The following is a 24,956-nucleotide window of genomic DNA, read 5'->3' as shown; positions in this document are numbered from 1 at the left end:
ACTATTCATTCTTTCGTGCTTGCAATCGTCTTGCTTATTCACTGTTGGGTCGCGTGTGGTAAGTTTCGATTCACTAACTCGAATGTTACTTTGATTAAGTGTTTTATTAGGGTTTTGGTTGCTGTTTAGGAGTAACTCATAAGGCTAGTATTAGCATTTCGCCGATTGGATTCGGAGTAGTGTTCGTTCTGTAGCGGTAAGTCGACTTTTTTTCTTTCGATTAATCGATTTAGACTCATTTTTGGGTTTCTAAAAGGGATGAAATATACTGATTTTAGGTCACTAGAGGCTCGGAAGTGTTTGCAGCAAATCGAAACCAGGTGTGTACCTAAAAACATAGAAAACGAGAATCAATAAAAGTTGAAAAGTGAAATTGTCGATGCCACATGAGCGTGTGGTCACCCGTGTGGCAGTACACGACCATGTGAATGACAAACCAGGCCATGCGCGCGTGACATGGGCGTTTGACACGACCGTGTGAGGACTGGCGAGGTCGTGTGTGAGACACGGGCTCGACCAGGTTGGTCGTATGGGCCACACGGGCTTGTGGGCCCACACAGGTGAACCACACGGGCGTATGGGATTCTGGGACAGGTCGTGTGATCTACATGGCCAAGGCCAATTTGCGTCGTATAGGCCACACACGGGCTGACAACATGGGCGTGTGAGCCCAATTTTTCTGAAATACTTTGAAAGGTTGTGTAATAGCCCGATTTTGGGCCTTGTCAGAACAGTGGTTTCGGAACCTCTATTTTGGGGTCGGAGAAATTATTTTAATGTTATTTTATGTGTTATAGTATGATTATATGAGTGCATGAAAATTTTGGTGAAATAATTTTAGCGATTTCATGCTTAATTGCGAAAAATGACTAAATCGCATTAAGGGCAAAAGTTGTGATTTGCTAGCTAAATATGTTAAATTGCTAGAGAACCATAATTGGGGGTGTTTAAAGTGCAAATAGACCCATTTTATAGGCTTGGCCGGCCATAGAGACAAATAGGAGTAGAAAAGTCAAAGTTAGGTGTATTTAGTAGCTTAATTTTGACTAAAAATAAAACAAAAAGAAAAGGGATGTCATCTTTTCATCTTTCTTCCTTCCTCGACAAAATACTAGCAAAATAGGGGTTTTGAGAGTTCAAAATTTCAGCAACTTCCATCCCTTTCAAGTAAGTGATTTTGATGATCATTTTTGTTGATTTTTGTGTTTTTTGGAACCCTTGTAGCATGAGCTAACTAAAGGGGGGCTATTTTGCAAAATAGATGAAAGTCTAGGGTTTTACCATGAGGGCATCTATGAGATTCGCTGAAATTTTATGGAAGAAAATGAATCTTAGTTGTTTAATAAATAACTTTTGTGAAGTGGTGTTCATGAAAAACACCTAAAAGGGACTAGTTTGTAGTAATTGTAAAATAAATAGTAATGTGGTGAAATAATAGAAATTTTGGGTTTCTATAAGAGTAAAAAGGGTTCGGCTAAGGGGTAAAATGGTCATTTTGTGAAAGTTTAAGGGCAAAATGGTCATTTTGTAAAAAAAATGAATTTTTGATTGTCTAAATTTATTTAGTGATTAAATGAGTGAATTTCATCATTTTAGATCAAGGAATTGAGATTCGGGCTTAAATCGAAAAGTACGAGGTTATGGACTAAAATGACGTAATTAGCCTAAATTGTATTCGAGATAAGTCCGTGTGATTAAATAAGAATGATATCCATGCTATTGTTAATTTACTTGAAAATTTATCTTGCTATAATTGTATTAAATTTTATGTTGATAATATTGTATATGAGAAAGTGATGCCAAATTGTTAATAACATTTATGTGTTGATTGAATGCTTGGAAATTTTATGGAATATGATATTCCATTGGAACGAGTAAGTTGTACGTAAATAATGCAAATTAAATGTTATCATGTATTATATCATTAGTTCAACATGAATTGTTGAGTTGTAATGAGAACGTGAATTATGAGAATTAATGTAACAAAGACTTCCAGTTGAACATTTGGAATAGACTTGATTATTCATACCATGACATTGGGTGAAATGTGTGCTAGTGTAAGACATGTCTGGGACATGCATCGGCCACATTTTGAGAGCCAGTGTAAGACATGTCTGGGACATGCATCGGCATTGAGACGAGAGCTAGTGTAAGACATGTCTGGGACATGCATTGGCCTCAAGATATACAAGCTAGTGTAAGACCTGTCTGGGACATGGCGTCAGCTTGTTGTGTGTCAATGTAAGACCTATTTGGGACATGGCATCAACACCGATAGATGAGAGCTAGTGTAGGACCTGTTTGGGACACGTCATCAGCCTCGATATATGAAAGTCTGTGTAAGACCTGTCTGGGACATGGCACCGACTTTGATGTGCTAGCCAGTGTAAAACCATGTCTAGGACATGGCGTTGGTATCTTATTCCATGTTTTGGGCTATTGAATATCATGTAGTATTCCAAATGGTTCAACAGGAGATGTATGGTTTATATCAAATGATAGAGCTTATGGCTATGTTGTGAGTGGTACAGGCACTTACATGAAATTGATGAGATGTGAATCTAATTCATGTTGTATGATTGATAAGGAATGAATATGAGTAAGTATATGAGCATGTCGAGTAACACAGGTATGTATGCCAAACTCATGAGAAATGATTTCGATTTATGATACACATTTGGTGAGGATGTAAATAGGTAAGTCATGCCTGTGAAAATGATTTTGTGATGACCTTATAATTATAGGTCTATACTTATGATGTATAAACATGTATTTTTACCAATGTGGTGAAAATGAATTAATAAAGTGTGATAAACTTAGTATCATTAACTTACACTAAAATAGTTTTAGATAGCAGCCATAGTTCGACTTTGAAAATCCACCAAAAATTGTGGAAATTGAGTTAGAGGCTGAATAAAATATGAAATTAAATCTTAATGACTCTAGTTTCACATAAAAGAAACAATGTAAGCAAAAGAGTTTCATATTATGAAATATTTAAATTGTTGCGAGACATAGTTAGAATGATTTTGAAATCCCCTTTCCTAATTTTGAAAAATCATTAAAAATTGTAAAAAAAATCATTATGGGTTAAAATTTATATGATTAGAATCCTTAATGAGTCTATTTTCAAATAAAACAAACAAGAACCTCATTTGAATCTGCTGTGAGGAGTTAATTAATTTTTAGTAAGGAAAGGTGGAAGCTGTTAAGCAGCAGAATAGGGGTGAATTTGAAGAATAAACTGTACTAATTTTATATACAAAAAATTCTAAAAATTTTATGGTAAGAATATATATGAGTCTAGTTTCTGGTAAAATTTTCAGATCTTAATTTTGAGTCCCGTAACTCCAGATATAGGTAATTTAGTGAATGTGACTTGAGAAAACAGCTTAACCAGAACATAGGTGAAAAAAAACAATTATGATAGTATTACCTTGAGATCATGTTGTAAGAATTGGTGGAAGCATATTGATAAATTACTTATTATTTTCATACGGTATTACTAAGCTATAAAGCTTACCCTCTCCTTTCCATTTCTTTTAGTTTTGACAAGTCAACTCGGGGTTGGAGATCGTCGGAGGCAGCATCACATTGTCAAGTCACTACCATTGGAATAATGAAGCATATATTAGAAATTTCAAGTGAGTGGCATGTATAGGGATCTAGTTTATTGACATGAATTATTATGCTTTGGCCAAATGTATTGGCTTATATTGAGTTATACGTATATGGCCATGAGATGTGGCTCATATTGATTATGGCTTGTAAACCTAGCTATTCGTGACATGTCTAATGTTTATGATGTGATTATGTTTGTTTGCCATGCATGGTTGGTAATCATAGTATAATGGTAGAAGTGATCATCAAAATGACAAGTCCTATGAATGTGAATTAAGGAATCTAGACTTGGTATTGCATGAGTAGATGCATTACTTGTAAGAGAACATGTTAATGTTATGAATATGTCTAAATAAAGAGTGTTTAATCAGTAAAATGAGGCCATGAATTGTGGTTTTAATATGTATAAGGTTGTAAGGGTATATGGGTAACATGAAGGCATGGAAAATAGCCTAAGTTTTGACTACACATGCTGAGACATGGTCGTATGTCTCAACCGTGTGAGGAACACGGCCTGGAGACACGGGCGTGTGGCTCGACCGTGTGGACATATAGACTAGTAAACAAGGCAACTCATGAGGTTGAAAAGGGTGCTTTATAGGATGCTAACTACTTGATTTTTAAAACTATTTCTGGTATTGTGCATATTTTAGTTTCAAATTCTCAGTCAAATGTAAATAATGAAGCTAAAGCGCATAAGCTTGAGTTTATGGGATGAAGTGTTAGTAATTCTTCACTTATTCTGTTGCTTTGACTTGTCTTTGAGTAAAAATATTTGGTTCTCCTTAAAAACGAAATTAACTTAGCCATAAAAATAAAATCATAAATTAATAAAAAATTTAAATCTATAAAATCTTTGTGTGCGATTGAATAAATAAAGGCAATAAAAATCTAAATTTATCCTCTTCTCTTTTTCTTTTTTTTTTTTTTTTTTTGCAAATAATTCATATAAATAATCATAAAACTTTTTTTTTCAAAATAAAAATAAATAAATATATTGATTATTCATATAACAATTATTTGCAAAAAGGAAAAAGAGGAGAAATTTGGATTTTATTGCCTTTATTTATTCAATCGCACACAAAGATTAATGTTATTGATTATTTATACGACAATTTCTCCATTTTAGCCTCATTAATGTTACTTCTGTTATTAGCTTTGCATTTGTTGCTATTTCTTAATACTATGTAATCTGACTTGGTTCATAATATCAAATACAATTACAATAGTTATTAAATAGTATAAGTGAACTGATAAAATCTAAAAATATAATGGAAAGTGTGCATTGCTTAGATTTTGATATACATATTTGAAGCTCAAGAAAGAATAAATAAAGAAAGAATTTAGATTAAGCTTTTATATGTTGTATTATAGATGGAGAACTTAGAGATGCTTAAAGAGGACAAGCTCTTGAAATCATGGTGTACATCATCATCATCATCTAGCTTTGTCAACTAAAATTCTGCCTCCACAAGAGTGAGTGTAAACACTAAGGAACTAAGAAAGCATAGCAAAGCAGTAGAAAATGAAATATACGAATAAAGTTACCTTAAAAAGAAACCAGTCAGGAAATTAGATGTATTTCATTTCTTAGGCAGGCATGCATCATCAACATCATTATCTATACTGAAAATGAGACTTCAACATACATAAAATCATCATTATCATCATCTTCTGGGAAAAGGGCTGATTGAAGTGGAGCTTAGACTCTTCCTAACGCCTAAAAGGAGCAAATAGAAGACAATTTAGGAGGATATATGTCAACAGGCCTACTAATCTTCATCTACCATAGCTAATGAGAATTAAGCTAAAGAGCTCTGAGGTTTACATACTTGTTGAAGGCTGTGTAGAGTCTGTTCTTAATGCCTTTAACCCTTGTGTTGGTTTTTGTAAGTCAAGTCTTTGATGCTACAAAATTAGAATATATGAGATATAGATTAAAAAATGGAGCACCTTATAAATGGAATACAGCAATTAAAAAATATTGAACAAATGTGATTGAAAGAAGGCTTACATCTGTTTGCAGCCTAAAATGAAGAAAAGCACTGGAACAAAGTTTCCCCATATCAAATTTATGTTATCTGCAAACCCAGTAAAGCTAGTTGTCACTTCTAGAATGTAACTTCAGATGTAAATGCAGTGACATTTTATGTTTAAGAAGAAAACTTTTAGTACTCAAACAGTAATGGGTTGAAACTTTGCAGTTTAGCTTGCTTCGATGTAAATGAAAGGAGGCAAAATATGGTCTAAAATACAATCACTTTTGGAATCTCATTAGAATAAAGAATGTGATCACTTTTGGAATCTTAATGAAATTGAATAGCAAACTATAAAATTATCAATGAGTCCTGAGGAAAAAGAGAAGAAAGAATACTCAGTTGCCCAAACTTATGCCTTTAGGAAAAAGTGTGTATTACAGATGAGGCATCAATTTCTGTACACATAGAAAGAACAACATTAGATATTTCTTCAGTAAACTTCTCTTCATCCAAGGACTGCAGGGAAACCAGCCTTAGGATGCTTATTCTCACTGTGAACAATTTTCACAATCCGAAACTGCTTTCTCAGTATGTCCTTGGCCTTTTCCATTGGACAGTTTTCGGCTTTCATGAGGAAAGACACATATGGAATACAGGAAGAACCATACCTCAATGAGCCTGTTCCTTGCTGCTCACAGTTGCTGCTGCTGCGGTATCCGTGGTTTTAGATCTCTTAGTGATTTCAACCGCCTGATCTCCTCATCCTTTTCAGCTATTTTGTCCTTAAGAGATGCCATCTGCAGAGCCAGTTAAAACATAATGCTATGGAGTAACAGTACCTTATCCTATTACGCATGGTTCTCGTAAACATTTAAAGGAAACTAAATAAGAAGATATCTACTGAAATGAAATAAAATACAATGAGTATGCATACTTCTTCATCATGTATGTCTGACTCCAGTTGAGTTTAATATTGGAAATTGAAACATTATAGAAGAAAAAGTTATGATTGTAGGAATTTCTTAAATTAAGCAGATTTTCTACATTAGTGCTAGGAATTTCCTTATACTATTAGCCATAATCAAATTACTAATTTTTAGGGATAGGTTAATTTCTAGAGATTATTTCCTTTTTTATTTTTCCTGCTATTCTTTAAAAGGCTGTATTCAGATTAGAAGTAATAAGAGAGAATCATTCTTCTTCCTAAAACTTGTTCATGGTATCAAGAGCATCAGGAATCCATTTGATCCTGCTCTTTCTTCTCTTCTCTTATTCTGTTTTTTCTCTGTTAGAAACCCTACTCCCATAGGTGACACCGAAAATTTCTCTGAGACTGAGATCTCACAAATAACTCAAACTCACAGTCAAGGAATCCCACAAGGTGACCTTAACTCTTCTCTTATAATCACAAATCATCGATTAGATGGAAAAATTTCTGCAATGGTCACAATCATCCTTATGGTTCTTCGTGGCGAGGAAAAATTGGGTACATTAATGGACAAATTCCTCGACCAGCATCAACAGACTCGGTTATGCAACTTGGGAGCTTAACAACTCAATGGTTATGGCTTGGCTTATAAATTCGATGGAAGGTCATATAAGCGACGTATCTTTTTTCAAAACGCCAAAGAAATGTGGGATGCAATCAAGGAGAATTACTCGGATCTTGGAAATACTTCCCAAGTATTCGAGATCAAATTAAAGTTGAAAGATATTCGACAAGGAACACTTGAAGTCACTCAATATTACAACAACCTAAAGATCTTATGGTAGGAGTTTGACATGTATTATGAAGTTGATTGGGGCAAGGGCTTGGAACACACCAAGTTCATGGATCATCTTAACAAAGAACGTCTCTATGAGTTCCTAGCAGACTAAATCGTGATCTTGATGAGGTCCGAGGATCGAATACTAGGCGTAACCACACCGCCAACCATAGGAGAAGCATTTGTGAAGTAAGGAGGAAGAGAAACGACGTCTTATTATGTTGGGAGACGCAAGAGAATTAAAACCATTGACCATAGCTGGTCATCATCCTTCCGAGAACTCGCTCTTATTTCAAGAGGCCCTCAATCTCAAAGGTTCAAAGATGGAATTGATTCGGTTCAAAAAGCCATAGTGTAGCCATCAGAATCGGGTTGGGCATACCAAGGAGAAATGCTTCAAACTCCATGGCTATCCTGAAGAAAAAAACAGAAGAAAACAAGGCAAGCAATGATATCTACTATCAAGAAGATGCTCGAATGTTAGGCTAACCAAAACTCAACTTGAGGCTCTTCATAAACTACTCGGGACTCCTACAGCCAGGTGGGTCACTAGCTATTCAAGGTATTGCTTTAAATACTACACACGAACCTATCACAACTTCCTGGATACTAGACTCGGGTGCATCCGACCACATGACAGGTAATCTAAGTTTGTTTCACACCTATTTACCTTGTCATGATCACTCTCAGATTCGCATTACTCGCCGGTGGCTGGAATGGGGACAGTGAGACTTACTGAAAATTTTTCCCTTGATAAAGTTTTATATGTTCCAAATCTTTCCTGTAATTTACTCTCAATTAGCAAGCTTACCCAGGATGAAAAAGTACTTGCTGAATTTTCTGCTTTCGGTTGTGTGGTTCAGGAATAGGAATCAGGGAAGATGATTAGCACTGCTAAAGTTAATGATGGCTTATATGTTTGGAACAAAAACAGTTCAAAAGAAGGGATGGCCTTATCTACATCAAAAGACGATTCTATCATGCTATGGCATCGTAGACTAGGACATCCGAATTTCATGTACTTGAAGAAACTGTTTCCTCTACTATTTCTAAATAAGAAAATTAGTTCATTGAACTGTGAAGTTTGCCAACTGTCTAAACACACTTGTGTCCCTTATCCTTTGAAACCTTATGTTCAATCTCAACCTTTCCCTTTAATTCACAGAGATCTATGGGGAGCCAGTCGAGTAAAAAACATCACAGGGGCTAGATGGTTCATAACTTTCATTGATGACCACACTAAAGTTTGTTGGGTCTATCTCCTTAAAGAAAAATCCGAAGTCTCTAGAGTCTTCAAAAATTTTCATTCAATGATTCGAACTCAGTTCAATTCAAATATTCACACCCTTAGAACTGATAATGGAAGAGAGTACTTTAATTCTATCCTAAGTCCTTATCTTTCTGAGCAAGGAATCATACATCAAAGTTCTTGTCCTGACACCCCTCAACAAAACGGGGTTTTCGAGAGGAAAAACAGACACCTGGTAGCCGTGGCTAGTGCCCTTATGTTTACTATGGGTGTACCAAAGTATTTATGGGGAGAAGCTGTCCTCATTGCTTGTTATCTTATAAACCGACTCCCATCAAAGGTATTAAACTTTCAAACACCTTTACATACATTTCAAAAAAAATTTCCCTTGTTTCGTGTTCCTAATCTCCCAACCAAAACATTTGGTTGCAAAGCATTTGTCCACAACCATCAACCTAACCGATCTAAACTTGATCCTAGAGCTCACACTTGTGTCTTTATTGGTTACTCACCTGCACAAAAAGGGTACAAGTGCTACTCTCCAACCTTACACCGGATGTTTGTGTCCCTTGATGTTACTTTCTTCGAAAACGAGCCATATTTTTCAGCCTCTCATCTTCAGGGGGAGATACTTAGTGAAGATGAGACCTTGAGCAATCTTCTCATTATACCTCAAGACTCTATCAGCCCTAACACCACTACAAAACCTGCTGAAAATCCTACAGCTATTGTTATTCCTGTTTTGGAACCTGTCAGCCCTACCACAACTACAAAACCTGCTGAAAATTCTACAGCCACTGTTATTCCTGTTTTGGAACCTATTTTTCCTATCTCCACTGTTCAGCAATAAGAAACAAGGGTGATTAACCATACTAATGAAGAAAAATAGCCCACTCATTCTGAAAAACAACAAGGAAAAACTCGGGGACTTCGTGTATACTCTGGAGACATCAACTGCTGAGACCAAACAACAATTGCCTATGCCATCTTTACCCAAGGACCATCCCGAGGAAGAAGTTTCACCTCCTTCATCTTCCATCCATCTTCTAATTGCAGAAGAAAGGGCACTAGGAGCTGCACTCAACATCCGATTTCTCGGTTTGTATCCTATGGAAACTTGTCTAAATCCTACAATGCCTTTGTTTCTAATGTTGACTCTGTAGAAACTCCAAAGAACATAGACAAGACTCTATGGAACCCAACCTTAAATTAGGAACCGATAAGGATGGAGAAGAAGTAGACAGGGGAGATATCAACGGAGAAACATTTGGAAGCTGCCTACAGGATATTGAGATACTTAAAAGGGACTCCTGGTAAGGGGTTGCATTTCAAGAAAAATGTTCGAAGAAATTATGGGCAAGCTGGGTTTGATTCACATCTACACTCCAGCTTGAGGGGGAGTGTTGGAATTCCTTAAATTAAGCAGATTTTCTACATTAGTGCTAGGAATTTTCTTGTACTATTAGCCACAATCAAATTACTAATTTTTAGGGATAGGCTAATTTCTAGAGATTATTTCCTTTTTTATTTTTCCTACTATTCTTTAAAAGGCTATATTCAGATTAGAAGTAATAAGAGAGAATCATTCTTCTTCCTAAAACTTGTTCAATGATAAATGGAAGAGGAATATAAAAATTGCACCTGCTCCAGTAGCTCCCTAACATCCTTCTCCTCTTTGCTACTTTGCGCAACACCTAGCTCAACTCCAGAAACTCATTCGGCGAACTTCAAAGTACTCATACTTTCAGAAAAGGAAGTGGCATCAGGATTGAGCTGCACAAGCATGATGGTCTTTGCCTGGCCTCCTGTAACATACAATATCATAGAACTTATGAAACAAGTAAAAATTTAGACAAACCATAACTTCAGCAATCTTTGAGTGATTAGAACACGTTTTTAGTACTCTAAAACCCGGAGAAGGTTTCTGTAGTTTAAGAATAAAGATGAAAGACGTACCAAGAGAGCTTTGAAGTACTTGAGTAAGCTTGCTATTTCTGTAGGGCACATGAGGACTCTTTTTTGCAAGAGCGAAAATTACATCTCCTAGGGAAGATAATGATTTGTTTATGTGTTGTGCTTCCCTAAGCCTATGACCAGTTACCTCAGATCTATCTACTCTTTCACTGCCTGCTAGGTCTATCAAATGAAGATTACCATACAATACAGTTCCAGTCTTTACATTCCTCCCACGAACATGAACAGTGACAATGCTGCAGCCATAACTCTAAATCATGTCACTGGGGAAATATTCAAATGTAATTGAAAATATTAAATATACAAACCTGTGAGAGCGACTGCTTCTTGCATTAAGAGCAGTAGCACTAACAGCTCGATTCTTGAATCCGATATCCATTAAATCTAAAACATCGGAGGTCGATATAACAGGGTGCATGCAAGCCTCAGGTACAGCTAACCCATTAAGTTGAGTGATAGTTGTAATCCCAACCGTGTGCAGATCAAGGATAACAAGGATAAGTAGACTATAACTAAATCATGAATAGTATTCAAGCATCCAAAGAAAAACACTTCAAAAAGGGTAATATACAAACACATACACACACGCACATATATATATGAACAGGTTAACAAACTTCTATTTAGCAAGTCTATCTTGTTTAAAATAAGGATATCTCTTCGGAGAACCATCACTGGATAATAAATCGCGCACTTGTTCGTTGTATATTTCAACCATTTGAACCGCTACTTCATAGACCGTGTTGCTTTTTCTATCTTGAGAGACTTTGAAGAGATGGTTCAAAACTAGATAATTAACACCCCATTCCTCTTCAGTTGCCCCAGTTGGACCAGTCTGGAAATGTATAAAAGAAATGTTGAAAGGAATTGTTCAAAAATGTTTGTGCAACTTCATAAAGCTTAAGGGAAGGGATTCATACCATTGTATAGGTTTTCCCAGAACCAGTTTGACCATAAGCAAATATACAGACATTATATCCATTAACTACTGATTTAACAAAGGGTTGGATATCTGCAAACACCTCCCCTGCCATTGTTTAAAAAGAGTTCTAATGATTAGACATTGCAATGCTTCACAAAGCAAATAGATTCAAGTTCATATTGCAAGGAATGTGATAGAAGAATGAAAACCTTGAGTAGCATCTGGGCCAAAGACCTTATTAAACTTAAACGACCGTTGGCCATCTTTTCCTGGCTTGGAGGGATTTGCAATAACCAACTGTCCATTTTCACTGATATTTTCTATAGTCGACAGTTTTACGGTTTGTCCAGGCAGAAAAAGCCTTATTTGACAATAAATTCTAATGTTCCCTGTAAAAAATTTAAAAATATTAAAAGGAGGAGATAAACAAAAACATAGAATCCACTAGGAAGAAGCAACTTATAGGCACCTTTCAGATCCTGTAGCTCACTAAAAAGCTTATGATTTTCTTTAAGAACTTCATGATAGTTCCCTGCCGCATCTGTACTGCTTTGAGCTTTGATTCTGAACAAAAGAAAAGAAAAAAGAAATATCATAATAACATTTATCACAAACAAAACAAGATAACAAAACTTTCCAACCATAATCCCACCTAAGTGATTAAATTCAAAGGAGTATCTCTTCTGTGTTTCCAAAACTTCTTGCTTAATGGCTTCAGAACTTGACCTCAATTTCTGAATACTTGCACAAATTAGTAAAATGAATTATGTTGGAGATAAAAATTTAAAAACTAAATTATGACAGAAACCTATATATACCTGCATTGCTTCAAACTGAAAATCAATAAAGCTTTGGTAGATTTTCTCCTTCATGGTCCAACTCTGGCATTTTGACTCGAAACTTGCTTCAAGCTCTTTCACCTTATTATTTGAATCAGCAAGGAGGCACTCAAGCTCTTTTATCTTCAGTTGAAGTATTGCTATAGCAACCTTTGCCTCTGCTTCCATTTCCAAGGAGCAAAACTTGTGCACCATTCCAACAATATCTAGTTCTTGTCTCATTGCCGCAAGTTCAAGGATGTTTTTCTCATTTTCTCTCACCAACTTCATCAGCTCCTGCTTCTCAACTTCCTGTTCTTCCAATATCGAGTTTGCAGTCTGCAAGTGGGCAAGAATCCAATGAGAAAAATAGAATGAAATGTACCCGTATTTCATGAGATTGCAGATTCAGAGGCAGAAAAGACTCTCAACAAACAACTCATTTGAGATTTTGCAATAAGTAATTCATAAACAATGTGTAAAATAACATCTACATAATTATGCCTGTGAGGTAGGCCGGAAGCATTTCAAGAGTGTTGAAGCTGAAAACCAAGAAATGTTCTTTTTTCTTTGAGTTCTTATCTGCTGAGGCAGGACTGTGACATGCTGCAACAAATAAGTTCATTGAATACACAAGTTAGCTTCTAAAAGAGAAATGCACTTTTACTTTTTGCTTCATTAGTTCATGCACCTTAGTCTCTTTACGAGACACAGATACAAGGGCCTCAAGTTCTTTGATTTTTGATCGGTGCTTCTCCTCATGAGCTCTATACAGATTGTTTTGCTGCAGACAACAGTACAACATAAAAACCTATAGTGAGAACTGAGAAGAAAGCATTCAAAGCAAGATTAATAGAATAGGTTTTACAGTTCTTAGATGATCTGCTTGTGTTGATAGACGCCGTCCCATCTCCTGCACAGCTTTTCTCAAGAGACAAGCCACATGCTGATCAAGAAAGTTAATGTCATCATCTTCTCATAACATGATATCCATGTATATGAACATGCATACAAATGTATATATGTAAAAATATGAACATGCATACAAATGTATATATGTAAAATGTTAAGTCCAAATGTGCACATCAGGCATAAATAAATTATAGCCATTAGTTCATCATATACCATACATGAGGTATTTTGCCGTTCATTGTTTCAGCAGTTTCATCCAGAATTCCATACACAACATTTAAAAGTGCCTGAGTTGGGGCATCTGCATACATGAAATGTGAAAAAACGTCAAACACACACCATTAAATAACAAGTTTTTGGAGGATTAAACAGTAGAAGAGTAGCCAAAACAAATTGTAAAACATAATAAACGTTGACAACTTACTTCTAAACTGTTTGACTCCATCATCTCTAAAATTTTTGTCACGGGGAGATCAGCATAACATGCTTGTTTCAACTGAAACACCTCATGGAACTTGTGTCCAACATGCTTCAATACTGCAGGGGATGGTTCTGCAGAATGAGCAAAAAGCACAAGACATAAATTGGAGATAAGATCTGCTAATGCTTGTATATTTTGGGTGCACAAATGAACCATCAAACTGAATAGCCAGTTAACTAAAATCTCCTCTAATCTGCACTTTCCGCAATTTTGCCATTGAAAGCATTTAAATCCTTCGAAGTATCCCAGATACAACATTAATGATCACACACAAGGAGGCACAAAGACATACCTGAAATAACTTGATTGTGCATGGCACACTGCAATTTTAATCCTGGGAAAGCGTTCCTCATTTCTTCACCAAAAAATTATTGAGGAGAGCCAGGGGACGATCCATCATCATCAGTGCTTTCAGCTTTAGTAATAGTACTTAAGGTAGATAACTCCTCTCCAGATGATATGAAATGTAACTTTAGTGATAAAAGGCAGTAGACAACAGTCTTCATAGATCCCTGAAGAAGAGAGAAAGAGGATCATCAAAAATTTAAATTCTACCAGGTTCATAAATGAGGAAGCTATTTGCATGTGGCTAAGAAATCAAATGTTCATTTAAATATTCATCACTGTAAATTTTCTTATTATTAATGGATATCTTCTCTAGGTCTGACACCTCAAATCTGGGTATCCCTAACTCATCCATAGTGGCTAAAAATCTTTTAACATTTTCTGGCTGCGATACTGAAGAATTTTCAGAACTTTCCTGGAGAAAAAATGAAAGTAAACAAATCAGCAAACTCATATTAAGATTTAATTAAAAGAATCCAAAATGAGTTTTAAACAACCTCATTTGGAGAACTAGGACTAAGCCTGTTCAAGATTCTACATAGGACAGTGCCATCAATCAAGCAAGCTCGCAACTCTTCATCTGAGGCTTCTGTTGGCAACCTGAGATCAGGAAGAATAGTGTTCAACCACTGAATCACAATCTCCCGTTGCTTTGCTGCAGAGGAGGAAAAAGACAAAAAGGCAAACACACTTTGTTAAACAACTGGAAAATGATAAGGACATGTTGCCTTATAATTACTGCTCACCATTAGGTCAAAAACATGGAAATGCAGTTACATTAGAACAGCCAAATCCTCCATAGTTTTTTTTTTTTTTTTTTGGCTTACATTGAGTTACAAAGGTGCTTTGTGGCTTAATTATGAACATTTGATGTCAATAACTTGATTCAATTCGATATCAAGGTACCTACATGTTTTGCATATTGAAATGTACACATTCACACAGACAATGATAACCGGCAGACTCCAAATGCATTAAGCAGTTGAACCGAAATTTGTGATCTTCAAATAAAACTGCATTAAACTTTTACACCCTTTAACAGGATTGATTTGGAAAAACAGCCATTATGAAATTTGTAATACTGAAATGCAAAGAACAAAGAAGCTAACAATTTAATAAAATACAGCTGACATTGATGATTTTACAACCTTGTTGAAATCTGGGTATGTCTTGCAAATATATACAAAACTGAACATTATACCATCCAAAGACTAGGACATAATCATTCAACATTGTTAAAATAGAAAAACTAGCAACAAAATTTAAAATGAAAACATAAATGACATGATAGGAAAGGTTACCATAAGATTGCGGAGACATGACAAAGGCAAAGAACCCAACCCTAAGAAGACAAAGAGATGATGTGGAGATGCGCACGTAGAACAAAGGTTCAAGGAATCTTTGTTAAATGGCAAAGTACTGTATTATGTCATTAAAAGAATTTTCCTTTTCTTTTCCTTTTTTTTTGTTGAAATTTTTGGGTTTGAAACATTTTTTTGATTGTTTGGCATTCGCTCTACCATTGGAGTAGAGGGAGTTACGAGACTCCAAATTGAGAACCACTAATTTTTTTAGAAACTAGACTCATATATCTTCTTACCATAAAATTTTCAGAATTTTTGTCTAGCCAATAAGTACAATTTATTCATTAAAGTCACCCATGTTTCACTATCTGACAATTCCAACCCCTCTGCACTAAAAATTAATTATCTTTTCTTACAAGATTTGGATAATGTTTCTATTTGTTTCTTTTAAAAACAAACTCATTAAGGATTTTAAGCATATAAATTATAACCCATAATTATTTTTTTTCAATTTTTAATGATTTTCCCAAATCAAAATAGGGGATTCTGAAATCATTCAGGCTCTGTCTCACAAAAATTCAAATATCTCATAATATGAAATTATTTTGCTTACACTGTTTCCTTTGTATGAAATTAGACTCAATAAGATTTTATTTCATATCTTATTCAACTTCTAATTTGATTTCCACCATTTTTGGTGATTTTTCAAAGTCACACAACTACTACTGTCCAAAACTGTTTTATTACTAAATTTCACTATTTCATGTTTTCTTTGTAGTAACTTTCATTGTAACACTTACTCCATATCAATCTTACCAAAGTTCGCTCAGCTATCAAGCACATTGCTCATAAATTTCCACAAACATATACCTGCGCTTATTCATCACATAGTCATGTTCACATGTATTTTTACTTAGTCGATTTCCCCCTGAACTAATCAGAATAATAGCAGATACACGGTTGCCTGCACATATTACCACCCTTGTAACTGAAGCTATCTGGTACGCATAGTAGCCTGTACTTAGTACTACACATATGACCAACAATCGGGTACATGTAGTAGCTTGCAATTAGTACTACACACGTGACCTAACCTCTGATACACGTAGTAGCCTACTGATACATGATATTCGTGACATGTTTTAAATATTTATAATGAATCATTCTTGAAACTAACTACTATCACGATGAAGGCAAGTGTACCTATCGAACAGTAGTATAGCTTTAGCAAGACCGAATTATCGAACCTAAAGGAACTAAAAGTACTAGTATCAACTTTCTTTTTATTATCTAGCCTAAAAAATAAAAGGGTTTTGTTTATCTAACTAATTAATTAAACTAAAAAATCACAGAAAAGAAATTTGGGGAAAATACTTTTTGGAAAATTCAATTGATTAAGATAATACCTAAGGAAAAATCCACCTAGACTTCACTTGTTATTTGACTTTGAATCGGACGATTTATTCATTCAACTTGTTCCTTAGAGATCCCTAAGTTATATTATTATCTCTCTCGAGACTAACAATGTCTAAACCTAGATTGAATAATTGAAATCTCTTTCTAATTAACGCCCTAGGGTGGCATTAACTCGATCTATGGATCCCCTTATTAGGTTTCACCCTAATCCGGCAAAATCTTGTCACCCTATCTCTAGGTGCGCAACCAACTCCGCTTAATTATGTCAAAATCATGGAAAGAATAATACTGACTTGACTTTATTAATGACGAGAGAGGTATATTTATAATACGCTTGTAGAAAGTAATGACTAGCTAACAGACTTCAACTAATCAACTGCTAACAGACTTCAACTACTTTCTGTTATGCCTAACATTCCTCATGCTACTCAACTCCTGGCCGGGAATGTCAACACAACGAGAGATGACCCGTAGCCGATCCCGAAACTTGTGAAACGCCCCTGTTGACAATGGTTTTGTCAACACATCTGCAACTTGATCATGACTTGGAATATGGCCAACTTGGAAAACACCTTGAGCAACTTTTTCTCGGACAAAAAAGAGATCCAATTCAACGTGTTTGAATTTTGAATGCATTACTGGATTCCCAGCGACAGCCACAGTTGCGTAGCTATCACACTAGATTAGTGCTTTGCCTGGAACAGACACACCTAACTCAGACAACAATGACTGAAGCCAAACAATCTCCGTGGTGACATGAGCAAGGCTGCGATATTTGGCCTTAGCAGTAGAACACGAAACCACCTGCTGCTTTTTAGAGCTCCAAAAGACAGGATTACCTCTAAGGAAAACACAGTAACCGGAGATAGAGCGACGATCATCACTGTCAGAGCCCCAACTAGCATCAGAGTACCCTTCAAGCAGAAGCTTTGGACTCTTAGTGAACTTGACGCCATAGTCCAAAGTTCCTTGTAGATAGCGCAATATATGTTTAACAGCTTTAAAATGGAGTTCTGATGGTTTATGCATAAACTGGCAGACCCTGCTGACTGAAAATGCGATATCAGGCCTTGTAATGACGACATATTGCAAGGCACCAACGATGCTTCGAAACAAAGTCGCATCCGCAACAAAAGGTCCTTCAGTAGCTGTCAAACGACAAGTGGTTGTCATGGGTGTAGGGGAGTCGTTCGACTTTTCCATGGAAGCCCGTTTAAGAAGATCCAAGATATACTTTCGCTGACTAAGAAAAATTCCATTAGGAGTATAATTGAGCTCAATACCGAGAAAGTAACTCAACCTACCAAGATCTTTAAGAGAAAACTGGACATCAAGCTCCTTTACAAACCGATCTATAGCCTGAGAATCTGTCCCGGTGATTATTATGTCATCGACATAGACAAGGACATAGAGTAGATGAGAGCCTGACCGATGAATAAAGAAGGAATTATCAGCTTTGGAGACAGCAAAACGAGCAGTGACTAGAAAATCCCTCAGCTTGTGGAACCAGGCTCGTGGTGCCTGCTTAAGTCCATAGAGAGCTTTCCTGAGCTTGCAGACCGATGGAGTACCCCTATCTCCTTGTTGTTCAAACCCCAGTGGTTGTATAGATATCTTCCTGCAAGTCACCGTTCAAGAGCGCATTGTTGATGTCGACTTGTCGAAGAGACCAGCCCATGGAAACAGCTAGGGCCAGAACGACACGGATGGTTGATGGTTTAACCACAGGGCTAAATGTCTCCTAAAAATCAACCCCAGCCTCTTGAAGATAGCCTTGTACAACTAACCGACCCTTGTACCGAGCGATAGACCCATCAGTATGTCTTTTAACTTTGAAAATCCATTTGCAACCGACAGCCCTCCGACCTTCGGGTAAGGGAATAAGATCCCAGGTGTGATTGGCAAGCAAAGCCTCATACTCAGTGTGAGCGGCAGCTTTCCACTCTGTACTTTGAAGAGCTTTAAAAATAGAAGAGGGTTCCTGTTCTGACAAAGAGGAAGTAAACACCTTTGGTTTGAAGATGCCACTCTTTGATCGAGTGCGCATAGGATGAATATTCCCTGGAACAGGAGGTTGAGCAGGACTTGATGGAGGAGCTGTAAGAGGGGTAGTAGCATGAGAGGATGAGGACCTAGATTCTGAGTAGGAGACTGATGGGCAGAGGATGAAAATGACTAGTCCATAGGACAAGAGACGAAAGGATCAACTAGAGGAAGATGGGCAGTATGTGAGGCAACTACCAATGGAAGCCGAGACATGTGATGCCTATAAGTGTTTGAGCCAACAGTAGACTTGAAAAAGGACCCAGTCTGAAAGGGAAACAAAGCTTCATCAAAAGTAACATGGTGAGATATAAAGAGGCGACCATCCGGAGCGAGACATTTGTAGCCCTTATGATTGGGAGCAAGACCAAGAAACACAGATTGACTGGACCTAAACTAGAGCTTGTGCTGCTGATAAGGCCTTAAGCAAGGAAAACAAGCACACCCAAAGACTTTAAGATGAGAGTATGTATGTCGTGTGTTATAAAGTACCTCATAAGGGCTCTTCTGTTGTAGAGTAGGAGTAGGAAGGCTATTCAATAAGTGGACAGCATGAGAAAAAACGTGAAACCAGAAACCCAAAAGTAACGACGCTTGCACCAGAAGAGTCAACCCCATGTCAACAAGATGGTGATGCTTCCGTTCAACCACCCCATTCTACTCGGAGGTGTGAGGACAAGTAGCACGATGCTGAATTCCAAGACGTGACAACTCTGTTGTCAGAGAATGATATTCACCTCCCCAATCGGTTTGAAAACTTTTAATAGTGCAGCCAAATTGAGCCTAAACCATAGCATTAAACTGAAGAAAACACCTAAGAACCTCGGATTTCGACCGGAGAAAATATACCCAAGTGTACCTACTAGAAATGTCCACAAAGGAGACATAATACACATAACCATCAGATTTGAGATGAGCAGGGCCTTAGACATCAGATTCAACTAATTCAAAAGGCTTTGAATACAACGTTTTTGATGAATTGAAGGGTAGTTTATGAGCCTTGCCTAACTGACAGGCTGAACAAATAGTAGATAAATCCCTACGTCAAAAAGAAATATTACAACTTTGTAAAACATTAACAAGAACATTGTTACATGGATGACCTAGTCGACTATGCCATACTGCAGTGGAAGGTACAAGTTGAAAGGTGTACAAGCACGTCAAGGGAGGCTGAGAAGTGGAACCATGTTTATGAGGAAAGAATCCAGAAGCATCGAACCTGTAGAGACCATTATGCATGCGACCTACTAGGAGTGTTTTCCTGGTTTGAATATCCTTCACAAAGCAAAATAAGGGGTGAAACTCAAAGTATACAGCATTATCTTTGGTAAATTGGCCTACTGATAGCAAGTTTTTGCATACAGTGAGAACATGTAGTACATTCTTTTGGCGAAGAAGCCTAAAACCAGCCTGCATGCTGGACAACCCAATGTTGGCAATTGAAACTGACTCACCATTACCCATAGAAACATGCTGCGTACCTGTGTAAGAAAAGACGGAGGAAAGATTTTCCACATCAGGAGTGATGTGATTAGTGGCTCTAGAGTCAGGATACCAAGCCTGATCATTAACAGTAGAGGAAGGCTGGTGAGGAGAGGTAACAGCCGTTTGACATGAAGGAGTACAAGTAGAGGAACCTCCCTGATCACGAAGTTGATGATAGTTAACCGTCAGAGTCTGGTTGGAATTCACACCCGAAAACATTTCATCAAAACGATGATAACATGTCTGAACTAAATGACCTATCTTGCCACATAATTGGCATTGCGGGCGTAATCTTAACCAACTCCTACCAGAACCATGAGCCCTACCACGAGACCATCCACGGCCTTGTCCTCTGTGGCCATATTTGTACTCTTGATTACAACAATGAGAAGAAGGGGGATGTTTAGAAAGCATACTACCACCCTGCTTCTGATGAGAAGCCAAATTAGCTTGCAAGGAGATCTAAGTCAAAGAAGCCAATTGTCGTGCTTCACAGTCAAGAAGCATCTCGGTTAACAACTCGAGAGACATCAGTGTGGCGGATGCAACCACCCGAACAGACTCATACTCCAATAAAAGACCAGCTAAGATGATGCTCACCTGTTCTTGCTCCGTGACAAGACTACCAGCAGTATTGAGATTGTCACTGAGAGTTTTCACCTTAGACAGATACTCTTTTATAGTAAAACTCCCTTTCTTGAGTGAATATAGTGCATGGCGCATGCTCGACAATTTGACATTGGATTTCGCTCCAAATCTTCTTTCAATAATAGACCATATATCAAAACTGGTTTTGGCAGAGGTTAGATAAACCAGAATTTCATCAGTGACAGTGGAAAGTAACCGAGAAGTGAGAAGTTTGTCCTGCTTTTTATAAACCAAAAACAACGAATTATCAACATTCTGTCCATCAGGGCCAGGAAGATGAGAGGATAGAACAGGGGTTGTGCCAAGAACAAATCCTTCAAGATCATAGCCTTCAAGAATCAACAAGATCTGATGTTTCCATAGCAAAAAAATTATGCTCTCCAAGTTTGATGGTGTCGTGCTTAGAATAATAATGAACATTCGGCAGAGAGGTAGTATTAAGACCTGGGGAAGGATGCACGGCGTCAACATTAGAAGAATGACGGGGTGTATCACCCGAGGTACAGTGTCAGTCGCCATGAGAAAAGAAATTGAGAGAAGAAAGAACAAGAAAGAAAAAAAAACGAGCTATCCCAAGAAAAACCTTAGCTCAGATACCATGTCAAAATCATGGAAAGAATAATACTGACTTGACTTTATTAATGACGAGAGAGGTATATTTATAATACACTTGTAGAAAGTAATGACTAGCTAACAGACTTCAACTAATCAACTGCTAACAGACTTCAACTACTTTCTGTTATGCCTAACAAATTATGACACATTTACTCTTAGACAGGGTCTATTCCTCCTCTGAATAAGAGCTTAACTTGAATCAATATCCTGGAATATCAAAACAAGAATTAAGAACACATAATTAAGAACAAGTCAAATATTTATCATACAATTCAGATAATAATAACAAGATCCGTCTTAGGTTTCATTCCCCTTAGGTATTTAGGGGTTTTAGTTCATACTAGTGAAAGAACACATCCCAAAAGAATAAAAATAACAAAATATAAGAAAACCCAAAACTTCTGAGGGAATCTGAAGGGAGATCTTCAGTCTCGATAGTGAATCCGGCTTCTGAGATGGATCAATCGGCTTTTCTTGAGCAATTCCTTGCTTCCTCCTATCCATTCCCATTTTTCCTCCTCCTTTAGGGTGTATTTATAGGCTTTGGAATGCCTCAGAGCCCTCAAAAGTGGCTTTTTTCGAATAGGACTCTACTTGGGCTCAACAGGGACACGCCTGTGTGTGATTACTTCAGGATGTGGTAAAGCCTGTTAAATAGGCATAGGCGTGTGGTCTACCCGTGTGAGTCGTGCTTCGATTCTTCCAAATTGACATGGCCATGTGGTCTGCCCATGTGAGGTAGTCCAGGCCGTGTTGATTTCGTACGTTGGCCCATTTTCTCCGTTTTTGCCCCGTTTCACATTCCCTTCACTCTTTTATGCTCACCTAAGTATAAAACATGAAATTAAGGCATTAGGAGCATCGAATTCACCAAATTTAAGGAAAAATAATCAATAAAATGTGCTAAGTATGGGATAGAAATATGTATAAATTATGGTTTATCAAATACACCCACACTTAAGCATTTGCTTGTCCTCAAGTAAAATCCTCAACTCATAATCAAAATAAATTCTTCTCAACTTATAATTTCTATTGATAATATCTCAAAATAATCCATAGGTAATCATACATTGAAAATTCAACTGGAAGAACATCAAAGTTTCAAACATTCCAAGTTGAGCATTTTATCATGAAAACATAGGTGTCTCCCCTCATCTAAGTGATTACCTTTGATTCAAAATATCACAGAGTTTCACATCCTCACTAAAGATTTACTCAAATCACTCAAGGTGTTTATGGATAATAAATGAAGCACTTAATAGTCAATAATGAAAAGTCATTACCATAGGCTTGCATGAAAATCAAATCTCCACCACTATAAATTGAGATGAAACATCAATCAAAAGGTCTTTAGAGGGTTGTAACGTGGCTTTGGTTAGAGGGTGTGGTCACAAACTGAAAGAAAGGGTTAGAATCGAGATTGAATTGAAAAATTACTTAACTAGAAAAATGACTAGTCATCAATTGCGTACAACAGAGCTTTTTCTCAGAATATAAAATTTAACTTCTTTAGCTCAGAAGATCACTACTACTAATATGTACACAGGTATATATATATTTAAGAACAAGTCAAATTACAAAATAGAATAAAACATAGCTAAGCACTATTCCAACTCAAATCTCGACATAAATAGGGATCAAATTAATTTAGGGGATTTCAACAATAATGAGTTATGGGTTAATATTGAGGGTAAATTAATGAATGAGTTGTTAGGCTCAAGTGGGTTAAACCTAAGTACCTTTATCATTTTGACATATCAAATCAAATGGTGTGGTCTTGACATGCATAATCAAGCAAGTTCTAGAATAACTATTCAATACTGACGCACTCATAATGAAAGTGAGCATGAAAGAAATAATAGATGCTCTAAAGGCTCAAAATCTCACAAAAATTATGGTTTTTTGATGTTTAAACTTGTGAATTTCAACTCAAGGTAATACCTAAACTTGGGGGAAACAACCTAAAAGTTTTTAATTCTTCAAAAATCAACTTATCATGCTTGATTCTCTAATGTCTTAAAGTTTAAACAATCAATGTATAAATGCCTATGTTTTAATTCAAGACAAATCAAAAAATCATAAATTAATTAAAATTCATTCTAATAGTGATATGAGTAATTCACGTGAGAAGAAGACAATATTCAGGGGTTTCTTAATGGTGATATAAAAGACCCCCCACACTTAAGATGTACATTGCCCTCAATGTACAAATATAGATATATTGACAATGATAGGTTTATAATCATAAGATAGGGAGAGAAGTGAAACTTCCTGAATGATGAATGAATTCCTTGAACTGGAGTTTTGGAGAAAAATCGGCGTGAGAATGGAGGAGGATACTCCGGTGGTGGTAGAGTTTCATTAGTCCATAAGTCCTACGCTAAAAGAATATTATATCTAGTGGTAGCTATGGTTGTAGTCAAGCAAGACATGACGGTCGTGGAGAACCTTTCCTGGTGGAGTTTTTAGTTCCTATGTGATGATGAGCTTGATGAGCTCTTTATAACTGTGACAAAATCAGGATGTTTTTAGGAAGTATAAGGAAGCATAATTACTCGTAATGGAATAATCGAAGTTGATAATTATAAAATAAAAATTATAAAATCTAATAGAAATAAGCTTAAAGAAAAATAAAAAGTAGTCTTAAAATAGAATAAAAATAAAAACATAAAATAATAAATAAAATTTTTTAAACATCTTCATCGCTAGGTGGTTCACGAGGTGGAGGTGGCGATAAGATGTGGAAATGTTGACAAATCTGCTGTAAAGTAGCATCAATGTTATCAAAGCGCTGAAAACACTGTTGCTCAAATCGGGTAAGGCGCTTAGAGATGTCAGCGTATGAAATCGCCGCATGAACTGGACGAGAGGGTGGTAGTGGCTGAGACGGCGGGCCCTCATGACGTGGAGGGACACCATCAGTAATGTCCTCAGGGTCTCCCTCCTTGCCTAATTGGGCGAGGCGATACTGAGGAGGGTAGGTTCCTCGGTGCTTCTCGATCATCCTCATACTAAGCATGCTCGAGATGCCTTGTGGGGACATCTGGCCAATAAGAGTAAGTGAGGATGATTGGGCTGCTGTGTTGAGGAGCCCGAAGAGTCATGCCAGTCAAGTCACATAGGGGCTAATGGAGATGACCCCCCTCCGATGCTGCTCCATCTGGTGGCGAATGGCGAGGGCAATAAAGTAGGAGAGGTCAAGTACATGCCTGTTCACCATGCTCCATAGAAAATAGGCATCATGAGTGTTGACGATGATGGTGCTCTCTCGATGTCCTATCAAAGTGTGTGCCAAGATGGCATGTAGGTACCTCAAAGAGGGAGAGAGAGTCGATGCCTTGGAGCAGCTCGGGTCGTAGGTGGCTGAACCGGGGACCA

At 36.9% G+C, this 24,956-nt stretch overlaps 2 protein-coding genes across 2 annotated transcripts; both read right to left on the bottom strand.

The window, feature by feature from the left end:
• Positions 1-5,165: 5,165 nt before the first annotated feature.
• Positions 5,166-14,075, bottom strand: LOC108458917 (kinesin-like protein KIN-14C). The gene is given in 20 exon segments (XM_053030966.1): positions 5,166-5,341; positions 5,454-5,529; positions 5,636-5,702; positions 6,269-6,309; positions 6,311-6,397; positions 10,257-10,420; positions 10,572-10,825; positions 10,898-11,062; positions 11,246-11,424; positions 11,510-11,616; positions 11,721-11,900; positions 11,981-12,055; positions 12,058-12,075; positions 12,164-12,245; positions 12,330-12,668; positions 12,997-13,113; positions 13,198-13,275; positions 13,460-13,542; positions 13,666-13,716; positions 14,015-14,075. Coding segments are annotated over 18 exon segments (2,085 nt in total). The 3' UTR covers positions 5,166-5,341; positions 5,454-5,529; positions 5,636-5,698.
• On the bottom strand, positions 14,042-15,643 carry LOC108458046 (kinesin-like protein KIN-14K). Its single transcript, XM_017757286.2, has 4 exons — positions 15,369-15,643; positions 14,565-14,722; positions 14,393-14,482; positions 14,042-14,234 (listed from the first exon to the last, which is right to left on the bottom strand). Exons 1-4 carry the CDS (start codon positions 15,385-15,387, stop codon positions 14,091-14,093), a joined length of 411 nt encoding a protein of 136 aa, XP_017612775.1. The 5' UTR covers positions 15,388-15,643; the 3' UTR covers positions 14,042-14,090.
• Between the last annotated feature and the right edge of the window lie 9,313 nt (positions 15,644-24,956).

Source organism: Gossypium arboreum, chromosome 7 (assembly GCF_025698485.1).
Source record: "Gossypium arboreum isolate Shixiya-1 chromosome 7, ASM2569848v2, whole genome shotgun sequence".
Classification (NCBI taxonomy): domain Eukaryota; kingdom Viridiplantae; phylum Streptophyta; class Magnoliopsida; order Malvales; family Malvaceae; genus Gossypium; species Gossypium arboreum.
The sequence above is the reverse complement of the archived record's forward strand: the minus strand, read 5'-3'. Positions and strand labels throughout refer to the sequence as shown.